The following is a 12,887-nucleotide window of genomic DNA, read 5'->3' as shown; positions in this document are numbered from 1 at the left end:
ATAGATTGGACATCCGCAAAAACTACTTCACAGTTAGGGCGGCTAGGAGCTGGAACCAACTTCCAAGGGAAGTGGTGCTGGCCCCTACCCTGGGGGTCTTTAAGAAGAGGCTGGATGCCTACCTGGCTGGACTCATTTGAGTCCCGTTTCTCTTTTTGGGGTTTTTTGTTGTTCTCCCGCCCTGGCGGGGCGTTGGGCTAGAAGATCTACTAGGTCCCTTCCGACCCTTGATCTATGAATCTATACTTTCAACTTACAACTATTAAACAAAAGGGGCGACACGTTGAAATCCTCTCTCAGCTCTCACAAGAACATCTCAGACAGGAGGAGCCCTAAGCCACCTCCACACATGCCACTTGGGGTGGTCAGCAAGAAAGAACTATGTGGAACACTGCCACCTGCTGATGTGGTCCACAGAAGAGCCAGCAGCTCCCAATGATCAACAGTATTAAAAGCTACTGGTGGATCTAACAATGGTAGCACCCAGTCTTCATTCATTGGCAAGAAACTATCTACCAATGCAATGTCTTGGTGTTGTGTCCAGATTGGCCAAGGGCACAGTCTGAAGCATCTAGAAATTCAGAGTTGCCTTGTCACAGGTGGGTCTTCCATCAACCAGAGAGGACTTAGGAAGTTAGTTTAGGTTTAGCAGAAAATGTGTTACCAATGCCTGACAGAATAACTCTGGAGGAAATTTGAAGATGGGCTTTTATCCCTTTGAGTCACTCTCTTATCCCTGACAAAAACAGAAAAGTTTATCCAATTTTATTTACAAGAAGAAATTTAATTGAATCAGCTACAAAGCCTATATACAGCCTGGGTTGCTTCTGTTTTAACCCTCATACAAGCTACATACAATAACACAGCTGTTAGAATAAAAAACTAATTTAAAAAAGCATTGAAATGGACAATTAATTTCTATAAATAGTTCATTACCTTTATAAACTTTACATTTTCTTAATGACAAAGGGGAGGAATTATATACCAGGATGTTCATTTACTTGACCATGAAACAGGGTGAAACTGCAACAACGTGGTTACAGATAAGTAAAGCATTGGGTTGGAAGAGGTCTAGATGACCAGCAAGAGGCTAGGCCAACAACAAGTCTCCGATACAGACCAAGACATTTCTGTGATGTGGGCCAATATTGTGTCAGTCTCAGCCCCAGCCCAGCCCCAAAAGTGGAGTGAGCTTGCTAACTAGGTTATATCTCATGAAATTAGAGAACTGTAAGTTGAAGCAAGAGAAAATGAAGTGCCAAAACAAATGAGAGAAAGGGAAGAAAGTAAATGACTCAGTTGTTCAAATTCAACTCTTCTTTCTAGGTTCTGAAGCTTTGCCCTAACTATGTAGCCGGGTAGCTTTTCCCAATAGCCTCTTAAGAGCACAGCTTATTTTTTTTAAGAAATAGCCATGATAATGGCCCCAGTTCATTCACAGCTGCAAGTGATTAACCTTTAGTAATATCTTAGCTGCACTTTGGATTTGTTCTTGGAACTTTCTGGATATACAACTTCTGTCATTCCTGGTTTTGTGCCCAGTAGGAAGAGCAAACTTCAGGAAGTGTATTAATAGGGATCAAGGGCACTTTTCAAATTTACTCACAGAAAAATTATCCTTCAGCTAACTACTTCTAGCAATATAGAGAAAGTTGATACATGGGCAGCCAGAGAGAGAGAAAAAAAATCCATTGTGACACAAATAGATATTGGCTACGATTTTTAAAGGAATCAAAAGACTTAGATGTCCATTAGACCTCTGTGAAACAGCAGGCAGATCAGAGGCCTGCACCCCTGGGAGGAGTCTGGCAGAGCCCTTCTGGGGATGTGGGTGGCCCCCTATCTACCTGCTGGATGACAGGAGGCTGCTCCTGCCACCTGAGACCCAGCACTGAGGAACTGAGCTTGGCTGGGGGAAGCGCCTCCCACCTCTTGGCTCAGTTCCCAGTGCTGGGGAACTCAGCCTGGCTGGGGGAAGAGGCTCCTGCAGTCGGGCTCAGTTCCCAGCATCTCACAGCCCTGTGAAACTAAACCCAGTGGTGGGAGATGGAGCCGCTTCCCCCAGCCAGGCTGCCCACCTTCTACCACCCAGCTGAGCTCCATGGGGCTAGCAGAGCCGATCCAAGTGCAGCCCAGTGATGGGAGGCAGGTAGAGCCAGCACTGGGCTCCGTCAGCTCCACCAGCCCCACAAAGTGCAGCCCCATGGTGGGAGGTGGGGAGAGCCAGGGCTGTGCTCCATGCCGGGCTGAGCTGCATGGGGCTGCGGAGCCACTCAGAGCACAGCCTTGGCTCTCCCCTGCCTCCCACCACCTGGCTGGCTGTTTTGAAACTTTCAAAATGTTTCGACTAGCCTCATTTTGTTTTGAGGCTGTTTCGCAGCCCTTTGTTTCATTTCAGTTTCACTGTTTTGAGCTTGAAATTAGTCAAAACAGCATCAAAACAAAACAGCCAGTGAAGCTTTGCACAGCTTTAATGTCCATGTCCCCTAAAAGGACAATTTTCTGGTGATTTCCCAGTTGATCTAGTAAAAGGTATCATTTTGGAACCAAGACTTCTAGATTTTTGTATGACTTCTTTGAAAATTACTGGTTTTGACTTTCACTAGCCTTCAGATACCAGAAAACTGAATGTTGTATGAAGCTAAATTCGGGTTGTTTCTTCAGGTGCATAAAATAGCACCTGAAGAAACAGGCTGTTGTCTATGTAAGCTTATGCCTTTCTCAACAAGTTAGTCTCTAAAGGCACCTATAAACATGCTGGATGTCTGCTGGACTGTGCTAATTAGCACACCCCAGCATCCTCTGTGTCACATGTATTCAGTGTCCCCACTGCCATTTTGAAGCATGGGACCCTGAATACACGTGACACTACAGGTGCTTTAATTAGAGTGGCTCTCTCAGCTCTTGGAGTTGTTTTAATTAAAGTGCCTTCCCCTGCCCTCCACCTGGAGCACATGTAAAGACATCCTAAGGTGCCATCCTGCACTGTCCACTGCATACAAGTTAAGTATATGGATGTTTCTTTGCAGTATCAGGACCTTAGCTTATTGTAATTTTTAAAACCACTGCAAAAAAACTGAAGTACAATTTGATGGGATACCTTGGGGGTGGGGGGAGAGATAAAACCTTGCTCTTTAGATTGGGTGACCATAATAATTTGAGGGAAATCTGGGATGAGGGGTGGGGAGTGCTGGGGGGTGCCAGTATGCATAAGTATGCATGCGCACGTGCGCACACACACACACACACACACACACACACACACACACACACCCCAACTCCTCAGCTCTCAGGGTTTGGGCCAGGCATGACAGCATGACGTGCACATGTGCACACATATACAGGCTCTCTCTCTCTCTCTCTTTCTCTGTGTACTTAAACAGGACCCAGGGTTTCAGGTTGAACAGTAAAGAGGACACAAGAAACATCAGGGAAAAGCTTGTTTAGGAAGCAAAACTGAGGAGTTTAGCCTTTGTATTGGCAGATCAACACTCTGCCAGCTGACCCACGGTGGCTTACAGTCATGTGCTCTAGCAGCTGAGCTCTGGAAGGCAAGGCCCAGCACAGCGGCACACAAGTGTTGTCCATGCAGCAGGCATAGCCAAAGTAGGTGGGCATGAGGTCATGTGGTAGCCAGCAGCCTTGTGGTCCCCATCAGGCTGTGGGAGGTGGGGAGCAGAGAAGGAGGAGCAGTAGGACTGCCTGCTGAGGTGGGACTATGCCTGTGTTTCTGTGGTGTAGCAGTGAACACATTTGCCTAACACATGAAAGGTCCCTGGATCAAAACTGGGCAGAAACAGGTTGCCCACGGCCACAGCCGAGCATAATGCCCCATGAGCAACTTTCTCCCTACAGCTGGGCAACACCCACCCCTTGAAAGACATGCAGCCCTGCCCCGTTGCTCCCAGGTGCAGGGCTGAACAGGAGAACATGGCACGTGCAAACACATTTATGCATAGCCCCAACACTGCAGCTCCCTGCACACACCTCAGTCCCAACCCTGACTCTATTGTGCAAGCAAATCTGCTCACATCCGAATGGAGTCCAGACCAGGGAGTAGCCCATTGGCTCAGCTCGCTAGAGAAAATTGAAGCAAAAGCCCTGGGCTGGTGTGGCACATGTGCCTGGCTCCTGACTCAGAACCCAGGCACGTGCCGATGGGTTCCCACCAATCTGGGACTTTTGCTCCAATTTTCTCTAATGGCTGGGACACAGAGACAGCCTCCAAAATCCAGGACTGTCCCAGCCAATCAGGGGCATATGGTGGTCAGTTAGGGTATAACACGCCTTTAGGCCATACAGAGCTAGACCCTGAGAGTGAAATTTTGACTGCAATGGTAAACTCTCACTAACTTCAGTGAGGCCAAGATACCAGCCTGTGAAGCTTAAGATTTTTTTGTAGTGATGTTTATGTCCTTTCTCCTTAACCCATAAGCCATTCTCTGGATTATGGGGCATTGTGACATTTGAGAAAGACACAAGCTGCGTGTTAGCAGCAGTGTTGAACTTATCTTTGCATGGGAAAATCAAAACCACATTTGCAGAAGGTTCAGACACTGGTCACTGGCAACATGTTCTAACAAACAATATCACAGAAGCTTTATCACCCTTCCTGAGAAGATTCAGACAAGCCTGACAAACCAAATGAAGAGTGGCCTCCCCCCAGCCCCACCAATCCTACTCTCCCCAAAAAACCAAATCTTGAAGCAAAAGTTGCAGGACTTTTCTAGCTTGGTTATGAAAGAAAAGCAAAGGTGCTATAAAGGGGGGAGCAAATGGCTCCTAACAATGGTGGGAGGGAATTGAGGCCCAGGATAGTCCAAGGTTTTTGGCCAGTCTTTTGCTGAAAGATGTGTTTTGATGTGTCCAGTCAAAACCTGCAAATGAGAGAGGAACAGGGGAAAAACCTTAAACATCCCCTCTTTCTGCCAGTGTGTGACAAAGGATACTGGGCGAGATAGAGTTCTGGTCTGACCCAGTAAATGCCAGATCTGATGTTCTCTTTATCTCACTGAAAAGTTTAGGTTATAACTGTGATATGAACAATAAATACAATAAAGAAAATCCATGCATGTGTTCTTAGCTGAACAAAAATCAGGTTACCTGGCAATACCCTTTGGTCCTATTTACTATTCTTGTCACTGAACATTATGACTCTCCATTCCCTTTGGCTCCGTTTTCCCACTACAAAAAACAAAAATGACTTCATAGCACAGATGGGAAAGAGGCTCCTTTCTCTCTCCTCACAATCCACATCTCTCTCTCCTTATTTTCTTATGCCTGGTTTGATTTGTGTTTTGTAAGGAGTTAATAATTGCTACTGAATGGCTAAAACAGGAGATATGTGGTCTGAGCTGTTTAGGGGATTCAGCTGCTGAAGATGAGCAGCTAATTCCCTTGCTCTTATTGGAAATCTCAGCCAGACCTCCTGGGTTTTACTGCTGAGTTCTTTTGTGGATTCACTTGGGGCACATCTACATGTTGCCGTACTGCAATGTTGCTACAGTGACATGCTTTAGTACTTCCTTAGCTGCCAATCACATGTAGACCCACACGATCACTCTGTCACTGTAGCATGCTGTATGGTGATGTAGCGGGGAAATGTGTAGATGCGTCCTTTAAGACCGTGGCCAAGTCCTGTATATGCTGTATCCTGTAGAAGGGGGTACACTCTGGAAAGTCCTTGACTTCAACTATCTAAGCACCTCTTCACATGCTTTGTTCAACTTGGGCCTATGTGTATCTTTGGGATGTTTTCTTCCACTTCATTTCACTTCCTGGCCACATCCTTTTCTCAACTTTCATTCTGGCTACTGAGTTACATTATCAAAAACAGAAAACACCCCAGTTACTGTTGTTTGCTCTGTCCAGCTCATTCTTGCTTCTCCACATTCCTCTTATTTTTGCTGTCACTCACCACAATGCTATTGTTCGTCTGTGAACGCTCACTCAAACGTCTCCTTTCAGTAACCCTTAAAGTTACACTTTGGAAATAATTGTGGAGTCGGCATTGTGGGGGTGCCATGTTGATTGTTTTTAGGGGACTTGTGTGTCAGCTTTTTTCCATTTATGAGTAAACCTTTTTCTTCTGCTGGCCAGTGCTGAAAACTCAACTCATTTTTTGAAAATCAAGCTGTATTTTTCTGACTTGTGCATTAGCTTCATGAAAGTCCTTAAGTAGCTGAACAATCAACAGTTGCTTTAAATTGTAAGCCCTCCCACATAGCTGGGGGGGCTCCAGTGTGCTAAAAACAGTTAAAAGGATTTTGAATCAAATCACCTAGTTCTGTCTGACTGTCAACGAATACCATTTTCTCGTACTAAATAAGCTACGGTGCCCTTTCCTGCTTACTGACAGCTGATTCTGAGGCCTGCTTTCCCTCTCCAGATTACAGTTACCAATGAAGAGGTTACTAATCCCTCATTCTTTGATCTGGTCCGAACTCCCCAGATGAGACGATACACACTGATTCTTATGTATGCCTGGTAAGTCCCCATTTTATCATGTTCTCAGATCATTTTTTTTTTATCCTGGTATTGTGATTCTTGTCTTTCAGGGTCAAGCCAGCTGCTTACAGTCAACATTTTCTTTTCTTTTGCTTAGGTTCACAAGTGCCCTGGTTTACCAAGGGCTGGTCATGCGCCTAGGAATTGCAGGAGGAAACCTCTACCTCGACTTTTTCATTTCAGGAGCTGTGGAATTACCTGCAGCTCTCTTGATTTTACTGACAATCGATCGCATTGGCCGGCGCCTCCCTTTTGTGATAAGCAATATAGTGGCAGGAGTGGCGTGCTTAATTACTGCGCTCTTACCAGAAGGTAACTTTTTCCTTAGGTCCTCAAGGTGTGTGATTTATCCCAGATTAGAAAGGAGGAAGCCACGCAAAGATTTTGCAGGTGTAGATCAAAGTAAAAAGCCAATTGTAGTGTATTAAAAGACAGATAATGAAAGCCCCAGAACATAGGACTAGAGGAGACGTCATGGGCCACCAAGCTCAGTTCCTTGCCCAATGGGCACCTGCAGAAATTTGTTAACCAGAGGAATCTCTAGTGCATGAAGAAGGGCATAATACACTCTGTAGTGGGGAAGGTATTTGTTATACAGGTAAAAATGAGTACTTTAGATGGGAGAGAGGGATTATTGGGCCACCTCCAAATAAACCAATGCCTAAGAAATGAATCCATTTATAGTATACAATTTCCTGTTGCTCAATCCTGGCTTATCTGGTGCCAAAACTTTGCCATTGCCAAGAGTAACAGGTCACTCCACTGCCCTGATATTCCTGGAGTATGCTCTGCCTGCTGCTGGCTTGACCTATCCAATCCCTCTCATGGTGCAGATCCAGGAGCAGGTAGCATAGATCTGGCTAATCCTGACCATGCAGTACACAGGGGTTCCCCTCCACAAGGGAAATCACCACTTGGTAGTGCAAAAGGGGAGAGGATGTAGCTCCAGCCTCGTTGAAGATGGATTCTTTTCTACAAACTGGTATCTCACAAGTGTGATGATGTGAATATAATTGGTTTCTGCAAAGTGTACCTCTTGGGGGGAGTGTTCAGAGGTGTTGTATATTGGAAGTGGTCAGAGAACGAGGCATCTTGCCATGACTGTGCAGTTTCCACTCTTGCCTTCGGACTACCTCAAAACTGAGCTATGCTGGATGTTAAATTAGCATCAGAAAGGATTATCCCTGCAAATTAGCATCAGAAAGGATTATCCCTGCTTGAGGACATCAGCAGCAGGACAGACAATGTGGTAAATACTGATTACCTTTAGTGGTGTCAGCTCTAGCAAATATAGAACAACAAATAGCAGGGAGCTATTCTCAAAAAGAATCTGTGAAAAGCCACTGTCTGTCACCTCAGAGGTATTAGCCTAAGAAATCTGGTGGGTTTTGCAGGTACAGTAGAAGTTCAATGGTCAGACCAGTTTCATCACAGTTAGCCTCTTTTTTAAGAGGTGGATTCAAAAGTTACTTTAAAATAACACCACCAACCGTATCCTATTCCACCTATTAGGTAGAATGTCTAAAGTGGTGTTTAGGTGGCTTTCACGCGTGCAATCCCATTCTACTCTACTTGAGACCCTGAAAAACTGACAATGTGTCCATATTTGTCATACACCTTCATCTTACACTGGAGGAGGAAGACCCAATCCCCTTTCAACCAACAGGCCAATAATTCGGACACTTGCCTAGGAAGTGGGAGACCTGAATTCTAGATTCTCTCTTGCCCATCAGGGGTTTGAACATACATCTTCAACCTCCCAGGAAAATGCTTTGGCCACCAGTCTGTGGGTACAGCAGGGCTGAAAGACCCCTCTATCCCTTCTATTGTACTGGGACCATTGGAGGCAGCAAGGATTATAAGAGTCATGGGGTGAAAGGGAGAACAAGCAACAGGGAGCCTAATTCTGTAGCCCAGTGAGGATAAACCCTGGGAGGGGGAAGCCCTGCTTTCTGGCCCCTGCCTCCAGTGCTGTGCATGTATGTTATCCAATGGTTTTTGAAAGCAAAATGCAGAAAACAGATGCATTTTTTTCATGGATTAGTGATAGAGTCCCTAACAGAGAAGATTCTATAGGATTAGCCAGGAAATCTCCATACATTTCCTAGGGTTCTCTTAAAATTACTCTAACTTTTTATCTAATTCAATTGACAATTATTATCCCTTCTCTAGGGTTTTTGAACCATCCTATAACATTTCATAACAAAGATATACTTTTTCTCTTACAAAATTTATGAGATTGTTGAAAAACCACCTGTAGTAGAAAAATCATTGTATGTTAAATTTCAAAGGAGAATGTTGTGATCAGCTCTGTTTGGGAGGCAGGTGTGGGTAGGATGCATATTCACTCTAACTTGGATTATAGTTTAATTTAGGAAATCTAGCAGGGGAATTTTAAAAAGTGGCGTGTATAGGTAATGATGGCATTCTAGCCCAGCAGCCAGTATTCTTGAACCTGGCTAGCCTGTAGCAAAAGATTGCACAATTTGGATGTAATGGTAAGGGCCTGGCAACCATGTTTCACAGTCATACATGGCATTAGACACTACTTGTTCCCTGTGTTGATGAACTGGAATCATCTTCAGAGAGGTCTGGCACAAGGAAAGCCCACAGACACCACTACACACTAATATCCAGCTGTGGTGCCCTTTCTATTCCCATTGTGTTTGCAGCTGCCCCAGAGTTGCTCTGACATAATTATTGATGACAGGACTCTGGGGCTAATTTTCACACGAACAGGAAAGTAGGACCTGCTAGGCTGAATGAGACCCAAGGGCCCAATAGCGTAGTGCCCTGACTATGACAGCGGCCAGCCGCGGAAGCTTCAGAGGAAGGTATAAGACCCCAGCAGGAGGCAGAGGCCACTTAGTCTGCCCCATACATTAGGAGTCATTGTCATTTGTAACTGAGATCAGTTAATCCGCAAAGTTCAATGTGATCTTCTGAACTTTTTGTTAACATCAACTATTATAACTCTGGGTATTTGTATTGGCCACTGAAATGCTTTTTGAGCCTTTTTCTCAGTTCCTGTAGCAAGAAGTTCTTCAGTCTAATTATGTGTTGTATGAAGAATACATTCTTTGATCAGTTTTCAATGAAAGACCCCTAGTACTGGCCAAAAAAAACCAAACCAAAACTTGATCACTAAATCTTAGGATCTCACTCTTCTTGGAAAAGTCCTTTGTTTGCTATCTAGTCAAAACGAGAATTCTCCCTGTACCTATGGCTATATGGGAGTGATGCTGCTAGTGGCTATTTTAATATCTTCTTGGTCTTCAAATTTGGAAGCAGTCTTCATATATTTATTTGTCCTTTGTGTCTTGTGAATGTTGCAGCACTTCAAAACTAACCATGAAGGGACTTTGGTGTTTGCTTCTGTTTACTTACATCCATGCAAACCAGGAATGAACTGAGATAAAACCAGTGCTCTGGCACCAATTTAAAGCCCATATAAGTGAGATCAGAATCAGATACAGAATACCCAACTAACACAGTTAAGCATATTTCATCAAGGTTTCTTTTTGAATGTACCTTATTAACAGATATCAAGTGGTTGAAAACCTCAGTAGCCACACTGGGAAGACTGGGAATCACCATGGCCTTTGAAATTGTGTATCTCGTGAACAGTGAATTGTATCCTACAACATTAAGGTAAATGGAATAGGTCCACAGCCAAGAACTATATTCAATTTAAGGAACTTGCCTTCAGTAGTATTAAATGTGTTTACATAACAAGTGTTTTCTAAAAGGAAGAATTTCTTTACTGTCCGAGCCCCCAAGGTCTGGAACAGCCTGCCGTCGGAGGTGGTTCAAGCACCTACATTGAACACCTTCAAGAGCAAATTGAATGCTTATCTTGCTGGGATCCTATGACCCCAGCTGACTTCCTGCCCTTTGGGCAGGGGGCTGGACTCGATGATCTTCCGAGGTCCCTTCCAGCCCTAATGTCTATGAAATCTATAAAAAAAAATGCCTGTGATCAGGCTTAATCTGACTGTAATTTGTCTGCTAGGAAACTTTGTCTCCTTATCTATTATTTTAAATGCTAAATTTGACTTAACCTTAAATAGTGTCTTCCTGCCAGTGTCTCCATCATTTCTTAACAAATTCTAATTAATTTACAAGTATATTATTACATGCTACCAAAGGGAGACAAATTACACCTTAACTACAATTTAATCAAAGACGTGTAAAAGGAACACATTCCTCAAAGAATGCATTTTCTATCCAGCAATCTACAATCTATACATCAATGCAGCTAACCCTTTCTGAACTGCTGCCTGATAGAGAAATAGACATGTTAAATGCACTTCCAGTGGCCCTAAAGGGAAAATGTGGTTGAAAATTTACCCAATAAGAAAAGAGATCTATTAAACCAGTGATTCTCAACCAGAGTGTAGGGAGATCCTTTCAAGGGTGTTGCAGGATGGAAACAACTACCCATGATTCACTAAATTAACTCAGAGATTTCAAATAGAAATCCATAGTGTCAAAAACATTCTAACCCACTGTAGTCTTTCTGAGTTCTTTTTAACAGAAGAATTTCTCTATTATTTTTCTGTAGTCAAAAAATGAATGAAAGCTAAGGACTGGCATTTTCCAAGGGGTACCTTGACCCTAAAAAGGTTGAGAACCACTGTGTTAAACTAACTTATTTTGCATGCATCAAATCATACATATGCACACATATGTATGTGCGTGTGTGTGTGTGTAGTATGTGCATTTCTTTGTTAAATAACTGGATGACATTGTAATTGTATTCTTATCCTTGCACTCTTTCCCCTCCCCCTCTTGTCATCTTGTCTATTTATGATTCTCACTTGTTGAGATTAAGCTGGAAGATCTTTTGTGTACTGCAACAGATTAAATGGTCTTTAAAAATAAAATTAGAAAGCTAATGGTTTACGAAACACAGAAGCCACATGTCTGTGTAATAGAAAGCATTTGATAAATGTTTCCCAAATCTTGGAAATTAATTGGGTAGGAGCACTTTAAAGACTAGTAATGACACAGAGACCATGTCCAAATGAGATGTTTGGTTTCCTGGGGACAACTAGCAGTGGGATATCTTGTGCCCCTGCTAGTTGTCCCATGTGTCCTCTGGCACACAGCAGGTTATCCTGGGTTGGATAGCGGAGGCTGGGGCTAGCACAGTTGCTGGCCCCAGCAGCTTTACTTAGGGTTCTGGGGTCCAGGGAAGCTGCCACTGAGTTGCTTCTGCAGCTTGGAGCTTGGCTGGCTGCCGGAGTGTGGCTCTGGCCAGCCAAACTCTGGTTTTGGGTGATGCACACTGTCCACACACGTGCCACCCCAATTTTTTTTCTGTGCAGGTTTTTTTGACCCCTGGATTCCACCCCCCCCTCGGCAAGGTAGCAGCACAGGAAACATCTGCAGCACGACATACCACATGGCCACGCTTGTTTGGATGTGGTCAGAGGGTGCATCCCAACAAGCACACACTTCAAACCTGTTTGAGGCACCACAAACTGCACATGGTGCATGTGCATCCATTCACTGCACTAGCAATTTGCAGTGCAATGGGGGTTTTTTTTACACTGGGAAATCCCGGTGTCAACAAAATACGCTGCTAAAAAAGGGGGGCACACGCAGCAGCATCATGTGCTGCCGGAAACTGGAGTCTGGCTGGTGAGAGCTATGCTCTGGCTGCCCACCAGGCTCTGAGTGGCTAGCTCGGCACTTCTGCTGCTGTAGGAGGCCCCCAGGACCCCAAGTAAGGCTGCTGGGGCCAGCATTTGTGCTGGCCCCAGCCTCCCATACCCCACCCAGGTCACTTTGCCACTTGCCAGAGTGCATGTGCAGGGACGTGCCCAGGGACAAATAGCATGTGCCTCTGCTATTTGTCCCATGGGAAATGCAGGCCTTTGCACATGCACACTCAACAGGACATGCCCAGAGAAAGTAAATGAACTTTCCCCAGGTCATTCAGGAAGCCAGGGGTGAAGTGAAGAATATAATTCTGGTTTACCTCAGCCCAGTCAGTCTTGTGCTTTAGAGTACTGAGCATGGCATCTTGGAAATATGACTCATTTGCCTCATTTGAAATAAATGGATTATGCCAATAGCATTTTTTCTCAATGTTGGTTAGTTTAAATATATGATTGCAGCAAGGTTTTATGTCTGCTGATTTAAGATAAATTCTCCACAGAGGAAGAAATTCTAATCTCTTAGCTAGAGTTACCATACATCTGGGTTTTCCCAGACATGTCCTCTTTTTGGGTCCTCCCATCTCTGTTCAGGCATTTTTTTTTAAATATCAACAAAAGTCCAGGATTTTGCTCTGCCTCCGCTCACTATCGAAGTTTTTCTCAGCACTTCCTGGATTGCTCCAGCAAGGAGCTGCTTGGGGGTGGGGGGAGTGG

At 44.4% G+C, this 12,887-nt stretch overlaps 1 protein-coding gene across 1 annotated transcript in view; it reads left to right on the top strand.

Annotated features, from left to right (window-relative positions):
• SLC22A3 (solute carrier family 22 member 3) overlaps positions 1–12,887 on the top strand; it is a 78,494-nt gene that overhangs the window by 58,192 nt on the left and 7,415 nt on the right. Inside the window, exons 6-8 of the mRNA XM_019527652.1 lie at positions 6,389–6,486; positions 6,605–6,819; positions 10,050–10,158. Of these exons, the coding sequence (XP_019383197.1) occupies positions 6,389–6,486; positions 6,605–6,819; positions 10,050–10,158 (422 nt within the window). The remainder of the gene's footprint in view (positions 1–6,388; positions 6,487–6,604; positions 6,820–10,049; positions 10,159–12,887) is intronic.

This window comes from Gavialis gangeticus, unplaced genomic scaffold, assembly GCF_001723915.1.
Source record: "Gavialis gangeticus isolate Ggan-Ray unplaced genomic scaffold, GavGan_comp1, whole genome shotgun sequence".
Taxonomy (NCBI): domain Eukaryota; kingdom Metazoa; phylum Chordata; order Crocodylia; family Gavialidae; genus Gavialis; species Gavialis gangeticus.
This window is presented reverse-complemented; position numbering and strand designations above follow the sequence as displayed.